This window comes from Pelophylax lessonae (assembly GCF_965119305.1).
Source record: "Pelophylax lessonae genome assembly, chromosome: 4".
In the NCBI taxonomy this organism is placed as follows: domain Eukaryota; kingdom Metazoa; phylum Chordata; class Amphibia; order Anura; family Ranidae; genus Pelophylax; species Pelophylax lessonae.
Genome location: NC_138771.1, coordinates 219,354,430 through 219,381,252, shown reverse-complemented (window position 1 = coordinate 219,381,252; position 26,823 = coordinate 219,354,430). Strand labels below are relative to the sequence as shown.

Below are 26,823 nucleotides of genomic sequence, written 5' to 3'. Positions count from 1 at the left end.
CCATCAGAAAATGTAATGGAAGTAACGTTGCGAACACAATTGCTTATTGCGCATGCTCGCTCTATGCATTCCAACATGGCTGCTATGCATTTCAATAGGTTTCCTAATCTGACAGAACAGGAAGGTGGCAGAGGACATCTTACACCTAGACAATTCTTCAATGTCACACCTATTTTAGCAGGTAACTCACCTTATAAACTGAAATAGACTATTTCACTGCGACCGAGTGAAATAGTCTATTTCACAATATAATCACTTTGACGCTTTGTCGCAGCGCAGGGTGTACCAAGATGGCCGTCGCCACCTTCTGCCTGCAGGTTTCTGGCTATTTTTGTAGTATAATGCAATAATAACGCTAATGTCATACTGTGATTCAGTATATAAGGTGAGTTTACTGCTAAAATAAGTGTGAAATTGGAGACTTACGTGGGTGTAAGAAGATGTCCGTCGCTGCTTTGTGTTGTGTCAGATGAGGAAACCTATTGGAACGCATAGCGGCCATGTTGGAACGCATGGCGCATGCACAATAAGGAATTTTTGCTCAGAATGTCACTTCCGTTACATTTTCTGATGGGTAGTGCTATCCTGACAGGTACCTGAAAGGTACCATGGAATATATAGTCCTTAAAATTTGAAATCAAACCAAAGGAATGAGCAGAGGAGAAACTTCAAAGCATGCAGAGATTGCAGGAAGTTGTGCAAAGAGATGGCCAGCAGATAGGCAGAAATCAAAACACCAAAGGACATTTTTCAAATAAGCTTATATTGAATTGTCAAAAATAAAGTAATTATTCTTTGTACTGGTTTTGAGAAAATAAATATTCCACATCAGTGATCCCAGAATACACCGATGATAGGAAAGGAGGTTGGGACTGAATTGTCAAAAGTTTGTAGGTAAGCAAGGAGAGAAACAAAATAGAAATATTAAAATTTAACAGTATTTATTCAAGGAATAATAAAAGTCGACACATAGAAAATGGAAAAGATAATACGGTACAACATGTTTCACATATGTCGTGGTAGTAGTCGATCGAACGGGTGAAAGCCTATGTTCAATGCATTTCGCCTTCAGCTTCGTCAGGAACTCTGGCGTAATATATTCACCCTTTTGTAGAGTTAGGACTAACTTTGTACTGGTATTATAGTGCTAATGTTATGAAATGAAAATGTATGCTGTGACCATAGAACTCTTTAAACATGTGGTATATTTTCCAGGAGCCAACAAGTTAAAAAAGATGGAAAGTAAAGTAAAGCTAAAGCCGAAACTCTTTTTTTAATTTTTTTTAATTTTTTAAAAAAGTTTTTTAGTTTTAGATAGTCTGGAGAGGGATTAGAACACCTATCAGGTATTTATTGCTTTCTGTGTCATTCTTATTTTTAGTCCACATATAGGGAAATAAAAATAACAATTATGTAGAAATATGAATGCAAAATACCTCCTGTGGTAAAAAGCAAACTAGTACATTTTTATACAATACAGGTATAACTAACTAAACAAAGGATTATGTTTTTAATGGGGCATTCATAAAATAATGGGATTTTTGACTTACCCTAAAATTTATTTCTATGATGTTCATTGACGGACACAGCTCCTGATCTTCTTGACCATTGGGTTATACTGCCTTTACAGGAGTAGGACACTAAGTAGAAAAAAAGACTGACTACGCCTAAGGGCAGTGCCAGGAGGTATACTTCTCTTCTCTGCTATAGGCACTCAGTTATGTTACAAGCAGTGTCAGAAGTATTACAGCTCCGTAGAGGGGTGGGTGCTGTGTCCGTCAATGAACATCAGAGAAATGGATTTTACGGTAAGTCAAAAATCCCATTTTCTCTTTCGTTCATTGACGAACACAGCTCCTGATCTTCTTGACCATTGGGATGTCCCAAAAGAGTGTCCAACATGAGGGGTGGGAACAGCAAGAAAAAATTCCCAAGGCTAAACCGTAGCCAACCAGGTAGCAGGAGCTCAACCAAAGACAACTGGAGCCCACCTGAAAACATTTCACCCCCATAGAGGGAACAGGCCCTCTAAACAGCAGCCTGCAAAACCTTGCAGCCAAAGGAGGCATCCGCAGATGTCAACACATCCACTTCATAAAAAGTTTGTGAAAGTGTGCACCAATGACCAAACCTGCGTCTTGCACACCTGCGTCAGTGACGCCTGATGCCGGAAGGCCCAAGAAATACTGAGCGCCCACGTAGAGTGCGCTTTCACAGGGAAAGGGGGAACCTGACCCTTAATCGAATAGTCCTGAGTCATTGTCTGCTTGATCCATCTGGAAATGGCCGTAGACGAAGCGGACAGTCCTTTTCCGGGCCCATTCGTGAGCAAAAATAGTGTCCGACTTCCTAAAAGACTCTGTAGCTGCCAGGTACACCCGAATCACTCGAACCACATCCAGGGAATGTAATGCAATTTCCTTAGGGTGTTTTGGCTTGGGATACAGGGAAGGCAACACAATATCCTCATTTAAATCAGAGACAACTTTTGGAAGGAACAACGGACAGGGGCGAAGAACCACCTTATCTTTGTGGAGCACAAAGTAAGGGGTGCGACAAGACAACAGCGCCAATTCCGACAACCTGTGCACAGAAGTGATAGCCACCAAAAAGGCCACCTTCTGGGACAGTGTAAGCAGGGGAATCTCCCAAAGGGAGGCTTCTAGAGAGCTGAAAGCAGCAAATTGAGATCCCAATGGGGTAGTGGGGACCGCACTGGTGGAGTCAAATGTCAAACCCCCTGAATAAAAGGTACGCACCAGTGGGTGCGTGGCCAAGGGTCATTGAAAAAAGACCGCCAAGGCTGACACCTGGCCCTTAATGGTACTCAAAGCCAATTTCCGCTCAACCCCCGGTTGAAGGAAGGTCAAGACCCGAGCCACTGAGAAAAAGCAAGGGTGAACACCAAGGGACTCACACCATGAAATGTACGCTTTCTACGTATGATGGTAGATCTTCCTAGAGGTAAACTTCCTAGCTTTTAATAGTGTAGGAATCACCGACCCAGACAAACCTCTATCCTTCAGGACCTGGCCAAGCCGTCAAAGCCAGTGACTGTAAAGCAGGATGGAAGATTGTCCCTTGGGACAGCAGATCATCCCTGAGAGGTAGTCTCCAAGGGGTGTTGGCGACCAGCCGCACCAGGTCGGCGTACCGAGATCGGCGAGGCCAATCTGGAGCCAGTAGAATGACCAGCATTCCTTCTGCCTTGATCCTGCACAAGAGTCTCGGCAGAAGCTTGAGAGGAGGGAAGGCGTAAACCAGACGATACTGGCCCCAGGGGGCCACCAGCACATCTGTGGCGTCTGCTAGCAGATCTTGTGACCGTGCCACAAACCTTTGTACCTTCCTGTTGAGCTGAGATGCCAACAGATCCACCTCAGGTGTGCCCCACCGGAGACACAGCTGATGAAACACCTCACCTACCAGGATCAAAGCACTCCACGTGTGGCGTCCAGGAAAGAAAGAGGCCAAGGAGTCAGCACCAGGGGATAAGGAGGGGTTCCCACAGCTGAAATCACCACCCAGAAGGCTCCACAGTAATGGCCACTATTGATTTCAATGCTAGACTAAAGCAAAGTGGCCACTGCGGCTACACAAACGTGGTCACCAGTCTAAACATGATATAGGCTACAACAAAATGGTGGCTCCATGAGGCTCCCAGGAGGGATCCCTGGGGCCCAAGGCACAGACCAGGAAGGGTTGCCGTGGCAGGAGCCCCCACCAGGTACAGCCCCCCCTCCCGCAGCTGAGCTCCCGGTCACCAGCAGCGCATCCCCCGCCCCCATCGCCAGTGCAGCACCCTGTCCCAGCCCCAGGAGATAGGCCAGACCACCATAAAACTCCAAGTATAGGTGGAGGGGGGTGGGGGCAGATGAGGGGGTAGATGACTCACAGGACCACCAGACACAAGGGGGGGTGCCTAAATGGGAAGGAGGGGAACCCGGGGGTCTGACCATCCCAGGGAGGGCCCTGCTTCCACCCAAAAACCCTCAGGGGGAGAAGGGGGACAGTTACTCACCATACCAAGAACCAGGCAGGCACACTTTAGACAGAACCCCTCGGCATTGAAACGGGGGGCTATTGGCCAGGAGGAATGCTGCGACACAGGCCAAAACCCGGTCATATGCGACCTCAGGAGACGTTAAACTTGCAGGCCAGCCCATGTCCAGTGAGGCTATGTCGCGACCAAACTAGCGCGGAGCTATGATCTGTGCGCGCTCGCTGGCCAGACTGGGGTGACCACTGGATCTAGATTATTCAGCCCGTTGCCCAGGCCAGCAGTTGATTGTAGATCTCACAGCAAAAAAAAACAGGAGAAACAATCTATCTAAAAAAGACAAAAATTGCCAGGACCACAGATTCCAGTAAGGAACTAGGTCCTTACTCCTGACTAGGTAGAAAAAAACTGAGTACCTATAGCGGAGAGGAGGAGTATACCTCCTGGGAATGCCCTTAGGCATAGTTAGTTTTTTTTCCTGCCTAGCGTCCTACTCCTGTAAGGGGCAGTATAACCCAATGGTCAAGAAGATCAGGAGCTGTGTCCATCAATGAATGAAAGAGGAGATGGTAACATTTAATAAACTTATGTTTTTGAAATTTCTTTTATTTCCAGGAAAAAATAGCATTCAAGCTTGCGATGATGTCCTCCAGGATTTTCATTTCTCAGTGGTTGATATGGTGTTTGGCTCTTTTCATCCCCATAGCTATCATTAATGGTCAACTGTTGAAGCAAGCAAAATCACCTATGTTGCACAACAAACCATTTCTTGCTATCTGGAATGCACCCACGCAGCAATGTAAATTGAGATATAAAATTGACCTGGATCTCAGTGTCTTTGACATAGTTGCAAATCCAAATGAAACCTTGAGTGGTCAGAATGTCACAATATTTTATCATACCCATCTGGGGTACTACCCATATGTCACTGATAATGGAATATCTGTTAATGGTGGGGTACCGCAAAATCAAAGCCTCATGCAACACCTCAGTAAAGCTAAAGAAGATATTGTCAAATTTGTACCAAATAAAGATTTCCAAGGCTTAGCAGTCATAGATTGGGAAAACTGGAGGCCCCTGTGGGATAGAAACTGGGACAAAAAAAACATCTACAGAACTAAGTCAATTGAGCTGGTAAAGAAGCTTCATCCAGAGTGGCCAGACAATTTATTACAGAAACAAGCCAAAGAAGAATTTACTGTTGCCGCAAAGACTATTATGAGTGAGACTGTTCTTCTGGCTCAGGAAATTCGATCTAATGGCCTTTGGGGTTATTATCTGTTTCCAGATTGCTACAATCATAATTATAAGCAGCATCCTGATACCTATACAGGACAATGTCCAGATGTTGAAGTAAAGCGCAATGATAACCTACAGTGGATGTGGAAATACAGCACTGCTCTTTTTCCTTCCATATATCTAGATAGTGTCCTTGAATCAACAAAAAATGCACAGAAATTCGTTCATCATCGTTTAAGAGAAGCAACACGTGTTGCTGCAATGTCAGGTAGACGCTATGTATTGCCAGTTTATGCATATGCAAGACCTTTTTACTCATATACTCTTAATCCATTATCAGAGGTAAGTAAACTTAATATACAGTATTTAATGATCTATCTATCTATCTATCTATCTATCTATCTATCTATCTATCTATCTATCTATCTATCTATCTATCTATCTATCTATCTATCTATCTATCTATCTATCTATCTATCTATCTATCTATCTATCTATCTATCTATCTATCTATCTATCTATCTATCTATCTATCTATCTATCTATCTATCTATCTATCTATCTATCTATCTATCTATCTATCTATCTATCTATCTATCTATCTATCTATCTATCTATCTATCTATCTATCTATCTATCTATCTATCTATCTATCTATCTATCTATCTATCTATCTATCTATCTATCTATCTGGATTTCCAGGCCTGTGGCCTGATGTGGGTCTGCCATTGTTACCGGTTACCTCTCCAGCCCATGTGAGCTGTGGCCCTGGGTGTGAGAACTGAGACATGGACGACTCCGCCATCTTGGTTTTGTGGTTAATATTGTAGAAAAGGGGATGGGAGAAGGGAATGAGTGGGATACTCCTTTAGGCTTAACTAATTACACTTGGGACTAATCCTAGAAAAATGCCCGTTGGTGCTTCCTTGATGCCAGCTGACGCCAGCCAACGCTCACTAGGCACTGATTATGGGCAAGAAGGCCAGGCTCGCCGTCCCAGCTCTAAATTATCCCAAAGGTGTTATAACGGGTTGAGGTCAGGACTCTGTCCAGGCCAGTCAAGTTCCTTCACCCTAAACTCGCTCATCCATGTCTTTATGGACCTTGCTTTGTGTACGGTCAGATATGTTGTATGCAAATGTATTGACAGGGAAGGTGCTAACAGGAGAAGAGAGCAGAGTGATAAATGGGATAACTTCATGTGTCTGCTTCTGCTCTTCCCCTGCTCAGTCAGGTTGGGGGGTGAAGAGAAGTCACTACTGCATTTCTTAATGTGCATCTAAATCCAAAACATTTCTTAATTTTTTAATTTTGGTGCTTCCTTGATGCCAGCTGATGCCAGCCAACACTCACTAACACTGAGAACACACTGTAGCTTGATAGAAGTGCTGGATCCTCGACAATAAGTCCAGAAGACCCAAGACTGTGAATTGTAGAATTACTGACACTGCCGCACTGCAAAGTCACTGAATACTCCCCTCCCGCCTTGCACTGGCTTGAGGTAGTACACTGTAGATTTCTGTAAAGCTGCAACTTTCAACTATCACACTCTGTCCAATTCAGGGCCCATAAACAGGTGCCCCCTTTAACCTTGAACTCTTCGGGGTTCGCTGACTATGTACCCCCCCTCTATAATTTCAGGGTCCTCAACCTAGGTACCCCCTTTCAGCTAGTGGCACTGGATCCCAGAACCTCTTCCGGGGTGGTCCCCTCTAACTCTGGCAGACCCCCAGGGGCAATCCGCAGTACTCACGACCTGTGTAGGCTTTCCTGGGACTGGACCCCTCTCTCGCTCCGCAGGCTCTCGGCACACCGGATTCCCTCAGCTCAGCTCCACACTCTCTGGATTCTCAGAAGACACCCTGAGACCTCAAACAGGAGGAGAGACAGCCGTACTCTCCCTCCTGGGACTCTGCTCCCACCAAAGACATCCTGTCACGCACTTCCCCCAAACTTATACCCACTCCCAGAATCCCTTGCAGCATAATCTGCCCTCTGGGGTAGTTACAAGCTTGGATGTGTCCCCTGATTGGGCTTCCCACACTGCCCCATGATAAGCCTCTCACAGGAACCAGTGGGGATACTTCTCCCTTCAGCAGGCACATCTGGAAGCCCTGACACCCTAGCTAAATAAATCACAGCCCTGCTGTTAGGCAGACAAGGCCCACTATACATTTACCTAGCACCTACCTGTAGGGTGCTACACCTATATTGTCAAAACTATTGGGACGCCTGCCTTTACACGCACATAAACTTAAATGGCATCCCAGTCTTAGTCCCATAGGGTTCAATATTGAGTTGGCCCACCCTTTGCAGGTCCAACACTTTTGGGAAGGCTGTCCACAAGGTTTAGGAGTGTATCTATGGGAATGTTTGACCATTCTTCCAAAAGCGCATTTGTGAGGTCAGGCACTGATTATGGGCAAGAAGGCCAGGCTCGCAGTCCCAGCTCTAATTTATCCCAAAGGTGTTATACCGGGTTGAGGTCAGGACTCTGTCCAGGCCAGTCAAGTTCCTTCACCCTAAACTCGCTCATCCATGTCTTTATGGACCTTGCTTTGTGTACGGTCAGATATGTTGTATGCAAATGTATTGACAGGGAAGGTGCTAACAGGAGAAGAGAGCAGAGTGATCAATGGGATAACTTCATGTGTCTGCTTCTGCTCTTCCCCTGCTCAGTCAGGTTGGGGGTGAAGAGAAGACCCTACTGAATTTCTTAATGTGCATCTAAATCCAAAACATTTCTTAGTTTTAGATTAACACAGGGTTAGAACCCTTGTGTGTTTTTATCTGTCTGTGTCCACACAGGAAGCATTTATGCTCTGTATTTATCCTAGTGACCTGTCTAGTGAGGAAGTATACAGTGACAACCAAAAGAGGAATTCCTTACAGTGGAATTATTCTACATTTTTTTTTGTTTAAATTAATGGTCCCCCAGGAAATTTATGCCATTATGTGCTAGTACGTACCACAGATCATGACAGGCTTACCTGTCAAATTATGCCCTACAGCACTGCGAGCGTTCTTGTTGGCCAGGGGCACTGCCATGTTCTCCCAGTCATCCTGTGGGGTTTAGTCTGTTTGGCCACTTGAATAGCTGGGCTTCAATGACGTCACATCATCACATCAAAGAGCGGTGCTGTACATGTACGCTGAGCTGTAAAATGTCACTTCTGGGTCCTGGTATCACCTTTCCTAGCCAGTATGGGGGAAAATGTAATGGAGTGTGATCTGCACTCTGGTACATTCATTGGAAGGCAGGTGAGACATCAGGGGTCTTTTAGAGAACCTGTCACCAGCAATTATGCAACACATTTTTGTCAACAAAAAAAGCTTTATTAAGCAGTTACAATCATAAAGTTTCCAGAAACAGCAGTACATGAAAAATAAAGAGTTTAATGTAAGTTAACAAAAGTAGAAATATTACCCTAAAACAGAAAAATAATTTAACCAAAGCTTCCACCAGCCTTTTTGGTCCTTAAGGTTCCACAAATATGTTGCAGTGTATATATATATATATACAGTATATATATATATATATATACACAAAGGTACACATTTTATTTAACCTATGTTGGGTTCCAGAAACAATATATTATAAGAACATAGAAAAAGGGTGTCAACCTAGTAATCTATCCATGACCAAGTCTACTGGGGGAAAAAGTTTGGTAAAAAATATTTTTTAAAAATGTATAAAAAAATGTCAGTTACACCCAAGCACTTAAAATCCCCCTTACCCCCCACATACATGAACGTACAAATTGGGGTCACCTAGGAGTGAAACCATCAATTGCGTTACACATTTTCTGGCAACAAATAGACTATATATAGTGGGCTCAGTTCTTGCTGTGTTCTTACTCAGCTGGCTTTACACTTGTTCTGGGTTTGTTCTGGGTTATTGACCCCAAAAGGTATTGAAGACAAAGACAGGAAGGCAATTTGTATTTTTTTCAAAGGTCAGCAATGGCAGCTTCTGTATCGCTTAGTTTACTCAGTTTTCTTTCTTTTCTTTTCCCCCTTTAAAACTCTTCTTGATACACTTTCCCCAACCAAGGTAACTTTTGTCTTCATGTAAATCCTATGAATGTCCTCATCATACAAGCTCCTCAATGTAAACACAGCAGTGGTATTTGCAATTATTAATATACTGAATGATAAAATTTTTCATGTTTTTCACATTTTCAGATCGACTTAATTCACACAATTGGAGAAAGTGCAGCATTAGGAGCAGCTGGAATAGTGCTGTGGGGAGGCAGTGATTATTCTAGCACACCGGTAAGAAGTAAAGCTATTCTCAGTTTAATCTAAAGCAGGGTCTGACAAAAACAAGTGCCATTGTTAAGCCTAGTACACACGGGCCGAATGTCAGGCGGCAGCAGCCAGTTCAATAGAAACCAGCTGACATTTGGCCTGTGTGTACTTCAGCTGGTCCAGCTGCCAATGGCTGAGAGCGCTGAGTGGGGTGTTCTGGCGGGGGGGGGGGGGGGGCCAGCGTCCCCCTGTCAGAACATACCCCTGGGATAGAGCCACAGTGGCAACAAAGATGTTAATGACTAGGCAAGTTCAACCGGTGAAAGATCAAGATGAAAAAGTTGCACATTTTATTCAAACAATGGATAAAAAATGAAGGCGTATGTACAATCACACATTTCCAAGTAATCACAACACAGCATGTTCACTAGAGGTGCACATCTTCGCACAGCCCCGCATTTACATTACACAACCCCCAATTTACATAACACAGCCCCCAATTTACATAACACAGCCCTCCGTTTACATTAAACAGACCCCCCATTTACATACCACAGCCCACCATTTACATAATAAAGCCCCCATTTACATTATACAACCCGCATTTACATTATACAGCCCCCATTTACATTATACAGCCCCCATTTACATAACACAGCCCCCTATTTACATAACACAGCCTCCAATTTACATAACGCAGCCACTATTTACATAACACAGCCCATCATTTACCTAACACAGCCCTCCATTTACATTATACAGTACCTATTTACATTAGATAGCCCCTCATTTACATTATACAGCCCCTATTTACATTAGTCAGACCCTCATTTACATAACACAGCCCCCCATTTACATTATACAGCTCCCTATTTACATTACACAGCCAATTTACATTATATAGCCCCCCCCTGCACTCCCAGGATAGCCCTGCCAGTGCACTCTAAAGTTAAAAAAAATCAGTGTCAGTGCCTCTGTTTCAGGGACCCCTTCCTACAGTGTGTAAGGGTTAATGTAATCCAATGCCTCTACCTTATTATCTCTGATCTTTCATCGCCAACAGTCACGTGCACTCCAACTCTGGCCAGGAGGAGGGGGAGAAGGAGAATGGCAGGCCAGAGGGCACGTGACTGACGGCGATGAAAGATCTGAGATAATAAGGTAGAGGCATCGCTTTACATTAAACCTTACACACTGTAGGAAGGGGTCCCTGAAACAGAGGCACTGACACCGATTTGTTTTAACTTGAGAGTGCACTGGCAGGGATGACGTCATCCATGCATCGATGCGGCCGTTCCTCAGCATCAAATCTGAATCGTTCAAGGTGAATCGCGATGCATTGATGCTACGATTAATTTCAACACCCCTAATGTTCACACATTAGCTGCAAAGACCCCATCTACATACCCATGGTGGACAAAAAGACAGGACATAGACAGATACAGTGAGGACACAAGGCAGACAAACAGGTGAAGCACAAAAAACAAAAAAGCCACAAAGAAAGCGTCCGGATGCTGAGCAAAAGGGATGCAATAAAAGGTCTGATCAGTGACCTATGTGGAGATGCACACTTATGCATTCAAAATTGAGAAAAGAGGAAAGGCCATAGAACAAATATTGCACTGTGCCCATGAGACCAGGCAATGATGAAGATTGCTTCAAGCTGATATTGGACATCTCTGTCTTGTAAGGAGTCCAGATTCCCAATGGATATTGGCTCAAATGTAATCAATATATCACCAGTCCTTATCTTCCTAACAGACATCAAGTCTAGTATACGGGCAGAAAGTTCCTGGTCTATGGCCTTTCCTCTTTTCTCAATTTTAAATGCATGAGTGTGCATCTCCACATAGGTCACTGATCAGACCTTTTATTGCATCCCTTTTGCACAGCGTCCGGGCGCTTTCTTTGTGGCTTTTTTGTTTTTTTGGGCTTCACCTGTTTGTCTGCCTTGTGTCCTCACTGTATCTGTCTATGTCCTGTATTTTTGTCCACCATAGGTATGTAGATGGGGTCTTTGCAGCCGATGTGTGAACATGCTGTGTTGTAATTACTTGGCAATGTGTGATTGTACATACGCCTTCATTTTTTATCCATTGTTTGAATAAAATGTGCAACTTTTTTCATCTTACACCGGTCGAACTTGCCTAGTCATAAACCTCTTTGTTGCCACTGTGGCTCTATCCCGGGGGTATTTTTTGCTGTGTTCCTCATTGTGTTTAGGTTATTTGGCAAGAACCTCACAGGCAATCGGGTGATATATGATGAATATATATCCCCTTGTTGTTTTTTTGTTCCCCTGTCAGAACATAATAGCTCAGCAGGGGAGATCACTGTACTAACATGGGATTGTTAGTGCAGCGGTTCCTCCCGAGCTCTTTCGTTTTTTTTTCCGCCAGCCCTTTGGGTTGAACGGAAAAAAAAACAAATAGTAGTGTGGACCAGGCTTAATGTAGAACTGTAGCCAAAACTTTTTTTTAAATTTTGGATAGAGCAAGGGAGCATTTTAACCCCTGTCAGTTTTTTTTTTTTTTTTGTCATCTGTGTCCCATTGCGCAGATTGCCCTTCACTTTGTAGAGGAAACCCGAAAACTCATGGGTTTCAGTAACATTTAACTGTTGAAGCCAGATTGAAAAATAGATGTATTTATTATACAATCATGTAGGTAGAAATACACACTTGGAGAGCACCATAATCACACATAGTGTTGGTTTCAAAAAGAATAGCTCTAACTGGCTAGGAAACCTGATACAATTTATATAGTCTATAGGTGGGACTTTCTCCGAAGTTTCATTTGTGTCTCCGATGACATTCACTGATATGTGAATTTAAAAAGTAGATGTAGCGCTAAGCAAGTGACATATACAGTCCACAGGGAAAGATGAGTGCAAAAAACAGTGTCCAACAAACCGTGACGACAGTGCTTAATTCAAGGACCAGCACCAGCACCCAAGTGTCAGAGCCTCTTACCAGATGAGGCTGACCCTCATTAAAAGGTCAATCAAATGCAGGAACATATAATGCCAGGAGTTCTCACAAAACAATCCCCTCGCGGTCCCTGATCAATTGCCGGATATACCAATATCAGACCTCAGATCATACCTCAGATCATACAAAAGAGGGAGAGACTCCTCATGGTGCAGTATGTATCACAAACAGTTTATTGAAAGATGGTAGACAACTTACATAAGAATTAGCAAGCAGGCTCTCATGTGTTGAAGCAGCCGGTTGGATAACCAGCAAAATGGCCGCCACATCCTCCGATGGTGTAGAGCGTCACAGGCTCCTTCCTATGCGTTTCGTCATCATATGATGTCATCAGGGGTGTGGCCATGTAGCTCTTTGGACTCAATAAATACACCGGAGGATAGGCGGAGCAATCTAGATTACTGGAAGCAGGAAGTGGGACCAAATGCGTTCCACCAACAGAACGGAACCACTAGGTGAAATAATTACTGTAGATACTCAGCAATTCCCTATTTTCAAACCTACTTCTATATTGGAAGCCATTTAAGATCTTACTAAGCGCATTTAACAAAAAATTGCAATATCATATAAATGAGTGACAATGACGCCCACACCAAAACATGGACCGGCGCCATCTTGTGGCTACAAACCAAATTGCCTTATACAGACATATGAGTTAAATAAGTTAAATTACCTGGTCGTACATGAAATTAAGGGATTGATCTTAAAGCTTTGATGAGTAGAATTGGATTGAAAAGATTCAACCTTTCTGTCCTTCATAGCATTCATTTTACAGATGGCGCACTTTCTACATGGGTAAAATCCCCCATTGTTGTGGAAAAAAGATACGGTCTTAGGCGGGTCGACCACATTTGGGGCCACCTGCAATCTGAGTGGATGAGCCTATGTGAATAGCTGTTCACATAGGCTTGCTACTTCCAGTAGTTTGGCTCCTTACAGGAACAGGTCTTCAAAGGCCGAGATAGCATTCTTGAAAAAAAAAAAGGGATGGGAAACTGGTGGGAAACTGGTGTTTTCATACAGAAAGAGGAAATACAGGATGTTTGACCATCTACTTCATTACCAATGCATTTTATATTAAAAATATAATTTATTTTTAACTAAAATGTCCGTTCCCTCTTCCCCTTCAACTTCTTGTCCCATAGCCAAAGCGTGAGAGGAAATCCCTGCAAATTTAGGAAATTCCTTGGGGACCCCCAAGTCACCAGAACTAGTGTCCCCATTGGAAGATTTTCCCTCTATTACTTTTCTGGGGACAACCCACAATTTGGGTTTTTCTTTAACTTTCACTTTCAATGATAACGGTAAACAGGACAAATAGAGAGGGTTAATCTCCCTAATGGGAACACAGACAGCAATAAAAACTGACAGGGGTTCTAATCCCTCTCCACATTATCCAAAACCTAAAAAAAAGTTTTGTCTTTAGTTATAGTTTTTCTTGACCCTTTGGAAGGCTAGTCTGCTCTTTACTGCTGCTTTCCATAAATAAAACATTGCACAACAATATATGGACACTCTCTTTGTTTTCACCCTCTATGAATATGGACATAGACTTTATGTTATGTGTTTAGCGCTACACCTATTTTTATTGCACCAACAGAGCAATGTGAGAACTGGGGACTACAGTTCACAGGCTGTTTGCCTTCTGAGCTGCAGGTGTTATCAATGCCGTGACTGCCACTGGGAAAGGTCAAACTTCTGGAGTGATGCTGCACAGTAGTAAAATGTAAAATGTAAAATGTGGAAAAAGCCCTAAAGTACAAGTCACTGGAGCTACTCAATAGACCTAATGAGTTCACACTTATGCAATGCGGGAAGGCTGCGAATCCGCAGCCTGTTGCCGCATCGCAAACGCACCCCCGGCAGTTCACACTGCCATATGCGATACGCTGGGGGTGTCAATGTAATCTTAACGACACCCCCAATTTGATCGCATATCGCAGTGCGATCTTGCAGTTCGCACAGGATCGGATCGCACAAGTGTGAACCGCTGTGTGATCCGATCCTGATGCTGCCAAAAAGGGTCCTGTGCGTGTTTGCTGCGGGGAATTAAGCCATACAAAGTGTATGGCTAAACTCGCACCGCACAGCCGATCGCATGTAATGAAGGAGCAGTGCGCTCCGACATTACATGCGAACGCCGCAGCCGCAGAAATGTGAACCGGCTCACTATGTCAAGGCCTGCAATCAAGGACATATAGCAATAAAGACAAAACCTAACCTTATATTGTATTTCTTTTTCTTCAGGCCAGCTGCAACAAAGTGAAGAACTACATTGATGAAGAGTTTGGACACTACATTGTCAATGTAACCTCTGCTGCTAAACTTTGCAGCAAGGTTATATGTGGAAAAAATGGGAGGTGTGTAAGAAAGAACCCGAACTCAGCAACATACTTACATTTGAATCCAAACAATTTTAAAATAAAATCGCATTTTAATGGTAAGGGGCATTATGTAACTGGTCACCATGGAAAAGAAGATGTCTTGTACATGAAGCGTAAATTTGTGTGTCAATGCTTTGAAGGTTGGACTGGGATGTTCTGTGAAATACCAGACTCGGATCATTTAAAAACAAGGACTGTAAATTTCAATAATGGGGCAGCCGTATTGTCAACATCTTTTAACCTTGTTTTTATTCTTCTTTTTAACATCAGTATTTTCATAACAATTTATGGATAATTCACAATTATAATGCTCCAAGGCAGGGATCCTCAAATTTTGGCCCTCCAGCTGTTGCGGAACTATACATCCCATGAGGCATTGTAAAACTCTGAGTTTCACAGACATGACTAGGCATGATGGGAATTGTAGTTCCTGAACAACTGGAGAGCCAAAGTTTGAAGACACGGGGAACACAACAAAAATCTACATAGTATCTGAAAAGATCCAAGGATAACAATGTCTTGTATGTTAACTGTGTGTTGTGAACACATACTGGACATCATTTAGCAAGTAAATCCCAACATATGTGAGAATATAAAGATCAACCAATGCTACTGAGCCAAGTTAACATTAACCACTTTACCACAGGAGGATTTTGCTGTCTTACGTCCAGGCCACTTTCTGCGATTCAGCACTGTGCGACTTTAACTGACAATTGCACGGTCGTGCAACGCCGTACCTAAACAAAATTTACGTCCTTTTTTTACCACAAACAGAGCTTATTTGATCACCTGTGCGATTTTTACTTTTTGCGCTATAAACAAAAAAGAGTGTAAACTTTGAAAAAATAACAATATTTTTCACATTTTTTTATATACAATAACCCCCCCAAAAAATGTAAAAATCAAAATTGTTTTAAATTTTTGGCTAATTTGTTTTCTGCTACCTATGTTTGGTAAAAAAAAAATCACAATAAGCGTATTTTGATTAGTTTGCGCAAAAGTTATTGCGTTTATTACTAAGGGAAAGATTTCTGTCATTTTTGGTGTTTTTTGTTTTAACGAGTAATGGTGGCAATCTGCGATTTTTTTTTTGCGGGACTGCGTCATTGCGGCGGACAGATCGGACCCTTGACTGACATTTTTGACACTTTTGGGGGTACCAGTGACATTACTACAGTAATCAGTGCTATAAATATGCACTGTTACTGTAAAAATGACACTGGCAGGGAAGGGGTTAATTTTTATTGAAGAGGGAGGGGGTTAATGTATGCCTGGTGCTTACTAACGTGTGTGGGGGGAGGTGACTGAGTGGCACAGGGACAGATCGCATGTTCAGCTATGCTGAACCCTGCAATCTGTCACTGTCTGTTTACACAAGCGGGCGGATCTCCAAACTCGATTCCCCGACGATCGGGGAAGAGCAGCGGCTCCTCCCCTGGCCCGACTCCCGCTGTGACTGAATACAGCGGGAGCGAGCCTCCGGCGGCGCGCGAGCGCCGCCCACAAGGGGAGGAGTCCAGCGACGTAGACCTACGTCGCTGGACGGGAACGAGCCACTGTGCCGCAGTAGAGGCACAGTGAGCGGGGGATAAAGTGGTTAAACAGTCTGCTTACTGCTTACATGAATGCGACACAACCAGTGTTGGGGGTAACTAGTTACAAAGTAACTGATTAAAGTAACTACATTACTTTTTTTGGTAATTAAGTAAAGTAACTAGTTACAATACTAATATTGGTAACTACACTACTTTACTAGGCTATAGGAGGTAACTACACTACTTTACTAGACTATAGGAACGCGCTTTCCTGCGTTACCCAAGCCGTGCGATACAATCGTTATTTCGAAGAATAGAGAGAATTGAAGTTTATGATTTTTTGTTGCACTTTATGTTTTATTCTGTTTTTTCAGGTTTTTTTCTCATGTTTCCCAAAGCCTGTGTTTATACAATAAACTCTATGCAGAAAGTGTGTCATGTATCTTCTTCTACACGGTCAATTAAGAAAGAGGATTGTAAAGTAATAAGTAGTGAAGTTACTTTTCAAATGCAGTAACAAGTAAAGTAATCTCATTACAATTTACAGAAGTAACTAGTAACTAGCTAAATTTTTTGAGTAACTACCCCAACACTGGACACAACATGTATTACTATAAAGTGATGTTCACCTGTAGTTGCTACAAGGCTTGTGCTCTCCATCATTATTTCCATCTCTATATCCACCACCCCTGGGGGTTTTTTTTTTTTTTGGTGATTTGTCCCATCTTAAGCCCACCATACATGTTACTATCTAACTGTTCAATATTTCCACTATTGCCTTTTGATGTGCCAAAGCTATGTCATATGAGGACCATCCTAAACTATGTAATCAATGTGAACCCAGTCAGTCAGGCCCTTACACAACATAGTCCTTGGCAGACCAAAAATAGATTGTATAGTCAGACTGTAATTTGTATGGTAGGCTTTAGTTTCTCCTGCTGTATTCTTTATATTATGAAATACTTTATACACTGAAAAACTATTGGTGAATATTTCCAAATAGAAGTCACATCCAAGTTATGAAACAACTTACCTAGGTTCAATTGTATACAACTTTGCCAATGTAGACATGTGAAAACTTCAATTCATGCTTATGGTTTCTTGTGAATGTTGATCTTATCACCTATCATGATTTTTATTCTATCCATAATGTGGGGTTGATTTACTAAAGGCAAAAAAACTGCACTTTGTAAAGTCAAGTTGCACTCAACAAGAGCAGTTGCCCCAGAGCATAGTAAATGAGGTAAAGGTTCACTTTTCAAAGAATACCCAATCATGTACAAGGAAAATAAAAAAAATAAAATTTTTGCTTGCACATGATTGGATGATGGAGGTCAGTAGAGCTCCCACTCATTTACGAAGCTTTGGAACAACTGCTCTTGCAGAGTGCCACTGCATTTTGCAAAGTGCACAGTTTTTTGCCTTTAGTAAATCAGCCATTGTGGCCTGTTTGTTGTACAAGATGCTTGGCAAATCTGGAACAAACAAAAAAATGAACACTTAATAAATAGAAAAACCACAAGGGACAGTCAGAACTTCCTGCAATGGTGTGCAGACCTGGTAGCTCATGAACAAAGCCTTTACCATTTGGGGCCCTGAGAAATGTAAGTAACTGTTACTTATTTTAGCTCCCCATCATTTTCCAAAATGTTAAATATTGGCTTTTGGTGGACTGACCCTTTAATGTGCATTAAACTGATTCACCTAAAGTTCAACCAGGACTTTGTATACTTGACTGTGTTATCAACATCATAGGCGTGCGCACAGGGTGTGCCAGGTGTGCCTGGGCACACCCTAATCACACTGTGGGGCACAGATTCCCCCTGTTTAGAACCCTGATATTTTACCAAAGCCCCCTAAGAGGGCTCCTAAATAAATAAAAATATTATAAAAACAAAAACTACTGACACCATCCACGGCCCAACTGACACTGTCCATTGCTCTACTGACGCTGTCATTATATATATTCACACACACATATGTGTTTGAGCTTTGGGGTGCACACCCTAATGCAATAGGCTGTGCACACCTATGATCCACATGTAAAATATACAGTTTTTACAATAATTGATAACTGAATTGGAACATTACTCAGAGGGTCTGCAGATCAGGTCAAACAAACAAATACCTGTCCTGAGTCTGATCAAGCTAGTTGCAATGGCTGTGAGGCCATTAGACACAAAGGGGTTGATTCACTAGGCAAATAGACTGTACGCTTTTGCAAGTGCAGTTGCTCCAGAGCTTAGTAAATGGGGTAAAGCTTCACTTTACAAAGAATATCCAATCAAATGCAAGAAAAATAAAAAAACAGCATTTATGCTTGCACATGATTGGATGATGGAAATCAGCAGAGCTCTCCTTTATTTACTAATCTCTGGATCAACTGCATTTGCAGAGTGCAATTGCACTTGAAAAAGTGCACAGTCTATTTGCATTTAGTAAATCAACCCCAAAGTTTTTAGATCAGCCTAAAGCAGGGTATACATTGACTGAAAATCAGCCAGTTCAGCAGGAATCGGCTGATTTTCAGTATGTGTTTACCTCTGATTGTTCAACAGAATTTGGTCTAATGTTTGGCTTCTGTGGAACGGTCCTGCTGGAAAACCAACCTTGGATCAGCGCTTTTACCCAATGGCCTCATTGCTGATCTGTGTATTCTGACCGGGGGGGGGGGGGGGGTTGGGGGTCATTGTTGTCTGAGCTATTGTGGTTCGACAAAATACAATAGCTCAGTGGGGGAGATCCCTGCTTCAACAACGTTCGCGTTGATGCGGGGATCTGTCATTTTTTTTTTCATCTCGCTGGTAGAAAATTGATCATGTATACCCTGCTTTTGTTTCTAAAGGTCAAGAATCAGACGTTTAGAGCTGACAAGCACAATACTAGTGTACAAGGGTTGTGTCCTTTTTATATTTTGATGATAACTACACTTTGAATACATACTGTATGTATTTTGATATCTGAACTATTTTCTTTAGCTAAAAGCATAATATACACTGAACAATTGTATAGCAATAACTATTAAAATTGTGATACATTGAGGTTGAAGTGTCCATTCATAAACATTTCTGCCTGCATATACAGATTGTGTATACACCTTTTGGTTACTTAGTTTATTGCAGTACAATCATACATATTTTTGAACTCTGTATTTATTGAATGGAAAAGGTACTGCAATTTTACATAATATGGATAACAAATAAATTAATTTTACAGGATATCATCTTTCTAGCAGTGTGATTATTTATTGTTGCCATGTGTATTCATAGTTCAGACTATTTTGATTGTGAGTGGATTGATCTAGACTTAAAGTGGCTGTAAACCTCAGACATGAAATATGAACAAAGCATATCCCTCTATAGTGTGTACATGTCTCAATTAGGAGCACCAAATTTCATTTCTGTCTGTTGCTTCATTCAATCTCTGCTTTCAGCAAGAATCACTTCTGACAAATTTTTCTGACACCAAGAAAAAAAAGGTGACAGGGGAGGGACATCTAGTTGATTAATAGCCTCAGCTCTGTTCCTGTGTTCTGTGTGAAGGAAGGTGTGTACCTTACCTCCAATCAGCTCTCAGAGCTCTCCTCACTGAGCCCTGCGAATGTAACTTCAGCTTTAAATTGGTATAGAGAAGAGAAGACTGCAGATAAACAAGTACAACAAACGTAGGAGGATGTGTTTATTCTCTGTGCATCATCTGGGGCCAGTCCCTATACAGGGTATATGTGAGAATTTACAACCCCTGTAACATTAACCATAGATGTGAAAAGGGGTTCTACTGATTATTGGGGGAATTACAGGAAATCGTCTGTGCAATGACTGCTCGGAATACAGCTGGTGCATATCTGACATCTAGTTGGTAGGCATAAATAAATTTACATGGCTACTTTGCAGCCATACAAAAAGGGCATCAGCAACATTAACTAAAGATATAAAGAAACTACTGCGCTAACATCCATAAAAAAGGGCCAGCAGCCAGTACAACACTTGAACCAGTGCAAAAAATTTATGGATATAGACAAAATGTGCAGCGTTAATAAATAACAAACATATGATAGTGAAAAAAGTCATAAAAATATAGAAAATGCATATATATATATATATATATATATATATATATACAAATACATTATCTTAACGTGAAATACAGAAATTAATATAAACAGAAAGTCCTTTTAAGTTGAAATAAGCATAAAGCTAATGTTTTATAAAGATGTGCTCCAAAAGTAAATAAACTGAAATTTACTGTGACACAATCCACCACCAATTTATATAAGGAGGCTTACCGGAGTGAGTGGACTCAGTTTGGCATACGCCTAGTGAGTCAACTCAAGTGTTAGTGTATATACACCCAATATGTCAGGGAGGTCAATGCATAGCTCCTCACACCAATCTACTTCACGCTCTAGTGTAATAGAAAGATTCTGTTAACCATCATCAATCAAGGTATGTGTAGAGAATATTACTCTCAAGATTAATACTCTCCCATAACGGATAGGTTATCAAGGAAAGGAAACAAAGAGCTCCACACAGTGTAAAACCATAAAAGGAAAGTATTTATTAAGAATAAAGAACACTTACGATGAGGTAGATAAAAAGCTTTTTCAAAGTGGATCTGTATACAGAATCAATATACGCAGTAGCATGGACAAGTTTCGTCTGCTTTGTGGCAATGACAGTAGCACACCCAAGGAAAATGTCTAAGCAGACGAAACACGTCGGGTCGAGTCCTGTCCATGCTACTGCGTATTGATGCTGTATTACAGATCCACTTTGAAAGAGCTTTTTATCTACCTCATTGTAAGTGTTCTGAACTTTTAATAAATACTTCCCCTTTATGGTTTTTCACTGTGTGGAGATTTTTGTTTCCTTTCCTTGATAACTTATATGTTATTCAGTGGCGGCCCGTGCATAGCGGGCGCCAGGGCGCCGCCCCCCTACCCCTAAAAAAAAGAAAAAAAAAAAAGGAAAAAAAAAAAAAAAATGACAAAGCGAACAAATAAAGTTTTACAAAAAAAAAAAATTGGGTTCGCCGGCCTTTGTAATGGAAGTGGTGGCTAGGGGGGGGGGGTGGGGTTACGTCCCAGAAGAGGCGCCGATCGGCAGCCTTCTGGGGGCGTAACCCGATCGCAAGTCCTTGCGATTGGACACCCCCACTTTTGGATATCCTGGCTGTGATTGGTCCAGTCTCCAGCCTGGACCAATCATCATCCAGGACATCCGATCCCTGACGTCACAATGGGGGCGGTGCCGGTGCGTGAGTCAGTCACTCACCGTCACCGCCGCTCGGAGGACGAGGGAGAAGCCGCTCTCCTTCCCGCCGCCGCCGCCGCAGAGAGGACGGACTGGATCGAGGAGGGAAGAACCCGCCGCCGCCGCCAGGTAAGTGCATTAAATTGAAGGGAGCATGCACGCTGCACTCTGCATTGATTGGGGGACAATGCTGTGGGCACTCTGCATTTATTGGGGTACATTGCTGTGGCACTCTGCATTTATTGGGGTACATTGCTGTGGCACTCTGCATTTATTGGGGTACAATGCTGTGGGCACTCTGCATTGATTGGGGGACAATGCTGTGGGCACTCTGCATTTATTGGGGGACAATGCTGTGGGCACTCTGCATTTATTGGGGTACAATGCTGTGGGCACTCTGCATTGATTGGGGGACAATGCTGTGGGCACTCTGCATTTATTGGGGGACAATGCTGTGGGCACTCTGCATTTATTGGGGTACAATGCTGTGGGCACTCTGCATTTATCTCGGGTACAATGCTGTGGCGCTCTGCATTTATTGGGATACAATGCTGTGGCACTCTGCAGTCATTGGAGTACAATGCTGTGGGCACTCTGCATTTATTGGGGTACAATGCTGTGGCGCTCTGCAATCATTGGGGTACAATGCTGTGACACTCTGCAATCATTGGGGTACAATTCTGTGGCACTCGGCAATCATTGGGGTACAATTCTGTGGCACTCTGCAATCATTGGGGTACAATTCTGTGGCGCTCTGCATTTATTGGGGTACAATGCTGTGGAGCTCTGCATTTATTGGGGTACAATGCTGTGGGCACTCTGCATTTATTGGGGTACAATGCTGTGGGCACTCTGCAATCATTGGGGTACAATGCTGTGGGCACTCTGCAATCATTGGGGTACAATGCTGTGGGCACTCTGCATTTATTGGGGTACAATGCTGTGGGCACTCTGCAATCATTGGGGTACAATGCTGTGGCACTCTGCAATCATTGGGGTACAATTCTGTGGCACTCTGCAATCATTGGGGTACAATGCTGTGGCACTCTGCAATCATTGGGGTACAATTCTGTGGCACTCTGTAATCATTGGGGTACAATTCTGTGGCACTCTGCAATCATTGGGGTACAATGCTGTGGGCACTCTGCAATCATTGGGGTACAATGCTGTGGGCACTCTGCATTTATTGGGGTACAATGCTGTGGGCACTCTGCAATCATTGGGGTACAATTCTGTGGCACTCTGCAATCATTGGGGTACAATGCTGTGGGCACTCTGCAATCATTGGGGACAATGCTGTGGCGCTCTGCAGTGATTGGGGACAATGCTGTGGCGCTCTGAATTGAAAGGGGCATGCACGCTGAACTCTGCATTGTGGGGGCACAGCACAGTGTTCATTGCATTGAAGGGGGCACAGCACAGTGTTCATTGCATTGAAGGGGGCACAGCACAGTGTTCATTGCATTGAAGGGGGCACAGCTTCAAAGTCACGCAATTTTTTTACTGCGTTTTTTGGCACGAAGCAATACCTATTACATTTTTCTTTTTGCGCCCCCCCAAAAATTTTGAGCACCAGCCGCCACTGATGTTATTCATCTTGACAGCAACACTCTCTACACATACCTTGATTGAGGATGGTTAACAGAATCTTTCTAATACACGAGAACATGAAGGAGATTGGTGTGAGTGCTATCAGTTGCTCTCTCTGGCATATTGGGTGTATATACACCAACGCATGAGTTGACTCACTAGACGTATGCCAAACTGAGTCCACTCACTCCGGTAAGCCTCCTTATATAAATTGGTGGTGGATTGTGTGACAATAAATTTCTGTTTATTCACTTTTGGAGCACATCTTTGAAGAACATTGGCTTTATGCTTTTTTCAACTTAAAAGGACTTTCTGTTTATATTCATTTCTGTATTTCATATTAAGATGATGTATTTGTATATACAGTATATGCATTTTCTATATTTTTATGACTTTTTTTATTAGATTTTTCACTGACTATTATATGTTCGTTATCTATTAGCGCTGGAAATTTTGTCTATATCCATCAGCTGCATTTCTCATGATAATTCCTTTTGTTTCCCAGTTAATTATTTGAATTGACCATTTTTTGCTTTGGCTACCTTTTCTTCTATTTTTACAATAAGAAAGAGGTCTGCTTGCACAAAATATTTCACAGCAGATGCCTTTACATATCTCACTTAGGCCACAGTAATTCAATGAGCATATTTCTGTAACAAAACGAAAATGGTGAACATTTTGGACATTTTTGAGCTTTGTGATATACAGTGCTCCTTTTACTGTCATGTTGCATAATTATTTAGCTAATGTCACACACAATATAAAATGGTTGTGTAAATTAATTTTAAAGTGAAAGACAGACGGAATCATTTCTCTTTATCATGTGCAAGAATATCAATAATGATTTACTGTTGATATGTGAGGTTGTTGATCTTTAGTTAATGCTAATGGTTGCTGGGAGGCTACATTCCACTGGCCCAAGGCTACTTAGGAATATCCTGTCAAACACTGGCTACTTGAGCTAAAGAGGCAATTACGGAAAATTGTTTTCGACTACTTAATGTAATTTTCCTTTCATGTCTCTCCGGCATGTCAGAACACTTATATGTCAGTTCCACCCTCTGACCCCACAGGACAGCCCATCAGTAGTAAATAAAGGGCCCCACAGCTCCCCCCCCCCCCCCATTTTATTGTTTTTTATAGCTACAAAAAATATGTTGACATGAGAGAGAATATGCTGCATTCCTAGCTTACCCCATGTCAGCATATATATGGGACCTAAATAGCAATCATAGAGGGGTATTAAACCCGAAAACAAAAATGTATTGAACTGCAGCTTACCAATTCTTAGATGTGATGGCTGCATTTGTTTTATTTTTTAAGCTTTTTTCCTTTATTTTTACCTTTGTTATTTTTTAACTTTCTTTAACCACTTACGGACTGCCCACCATGAGTTTACGTTGCTAATTTGACGTTAAATTCCCGAGGTTATGGCAGCACATAGCTGCCATAACCCTGGTATTTTCTTACACGACGGGCGGTCCACTTTAACTTAAAAGTGGTCCCAGCAGGGGATTTGCCACGGGATCACTTTTATGGGCAGCAGGAGAGGTGACCACCCCCTCCCGCCACTTCCGGGTCATTTTCCCTACTTACCGGAGCCGTCAGTAGCAGGGAAAACAATCCGATCCCCTCTCCTGATGGGCAGGAAGTCAAGTGAGGGCAAGATGGCCCCCACTCGACTCTACGCCCTTGGAGGACCAGAGCCATGTCAAACATCTCTTCCGCCCAATGGCCTTAAAGGGCCAATTTCTTTTTTTTGAAAAAAAAAGAAAAAAGGCATTTTTTTTTATTTTTTTATTGCTTTTTAAGTGTAAATGTGAGGCCAGATCTCACAATAAAGAGGACCTGTCCTGCTTATTTCTATTACAAGGGATGTTTACATTCCTTGTAATAGGAATAAAAGTGCTAAAAAAAATTTTTTAAGCGACAGTGTAAAAATAAAAATTAAAAAAAATAAGAAAAAAAATTGAAAGCGCCCTGTCGCTCCAAGCGCGCGCGCAGAATTGGACGCATACGCAAGTCGCGCCCACATATGTAAATGATGTTCAAATCGCCGCGAATGTTAGAGCGAGAGCAATAATTCTAGCACTAGACCTCCTCTGTAACTCTAAACAAGTAACCTGTAGAAATTTTTAAAGCGCCACCTATGCAGATTTTTAGGTACCAAAGTTTGTCACCATTCCACGAGCGTGTGCAATTTTAAAACATGACATGTTAGGTATCAATTTACTCAGCATAACATTATCTTGCACATTATAGTAAAAAAAGACTAAGCTAACTTTACTGTTTTCTTATTTTTTTATTAAAAAAATTGTATTTTTTCCAAATAAATTGTGTTTGTAAGACCGCTGCACAAATCCGGTGTGACATAAAGTATTGACAGGATCTCCAATTTATTCTCTAGGGTCTCTGCTAGAAAAACATATATAATGTTTGAGGGTTCTAAGTAATTTTCTAGCAAAAAATACTGAATTTACCTTGTAAATAACAAGTGTCAGAAATAGGCCTGGTCCTTAAGTGATACTAAATACACACTGTTTAATTTAAATTGTCCCTTCTATTTATTTTTATTTTTTTCCTTTTCCAAGAATTTTATTCAAATTTTCTCAAACAAAAATGGCGGTAGAGCAAATATTTCAAAGTACACAGTCATACACAATGAAGAGAGCAGACAACTTATGGAAAGTAATCAACAATATTGGGAGAGTTGAGCATTGTCATATAAAAAAATTAATTTTTTTGAAATGAAACACTGTGTTCTTCAAACATACTGTATATAAACGTTATGTTATATCTCTCTTACACAAAGGATATTAAATATGTAACTATGTAACTTGGCTTGCACTTAGATGTTGGATGATCACAACGGAGACTTGTTTTTCTTAGGTGTCTTAGATGTCATAGGTTGTCTCATTGTGGGATAAGGGGTGAGGAAGAGGTGTGGGGGGGGGGGGGGCCTGATTGTGAATTCCCTTCTATTTCTCTATGTGGATGATGGGATGAAGGTACTGTAATTATTTTAATTAAAAAACATGAAGTACCTTTTTCCTAATTGATTTACAGCTGTCACATGACCCAGATCTTTCTCAGCTGCAGGGAAAAATAACCAGGAGAAGCTTCTAGTCCTCTGCTGCTGGTCACATGTTAAAAAAAAAAAAAAAAAAACAGCCTTTGGAATACAGAGTAAAAATAAATAATTAATATTAATGAACTGTTTTAAATGATCATATAAATATATATTTGAAATCAAATCTTTTTTATTTTTTGTTAATAACAAGGTATGGGAGGATTTCTGCCAGTCACAGTCTGTGTCACGCCCCTCCAGCCTGTGTCTTAGATTAGGAGGGAGATGAAGCCTCCATCAATCCACATGTAATATCCCACCCCCCATTGTGTTCAGCTGGTTAGTGGGCATGGAGGAAGAGGGAGGAAATGGATTGTCGTTTACCACTGTGTTTTCGCCCACATGTGTTACCCTACAGTCAAGTGTTCTCAACTTTTGTTTTCAATCAAGGCACACTTTAAAATTGTGCACAATCTCGTGGCACACCATTCTAAATTATAGAAAACTAATCTCAAC

The 26,823-nt window shown here is 42.0% G+C and overlaps 1 protein-coding gene across 1 annotated transcript in view; it reads left to right on the top strand.

Annotated features, from left to right (window-relative positions):
* Positions 1-15,158, top strand: part of LOC309552593 (hyaluronidase-like) — a gene marked incomplete at its 3' end in the record, with an annotated part of 34,733 nt that extends 19,575 nt beyond the window's left edge. The window contains exons 2-4 of the mRNA XM_082253539.1: positions 4,616-5,581; positions 9,425-9,514; positions 14,727-15,158. Of these exons, the coding sequence (XP_082109665.1) occupies positions 4,640-5,581; positions 9,425-9,514; positions 14,727-15,158 (1,464 nt within the window). The 5' untranslated portion in view covers positions 4,616-4,639. The remainder of the gene's footprint in view (positions 1-4,615; positions 5,582-9,424; positions 9,515-14,726) is intronic.
* Between the last annotated feature and the right edge of the window lie 11,665 nt (positions 15,159-26,823).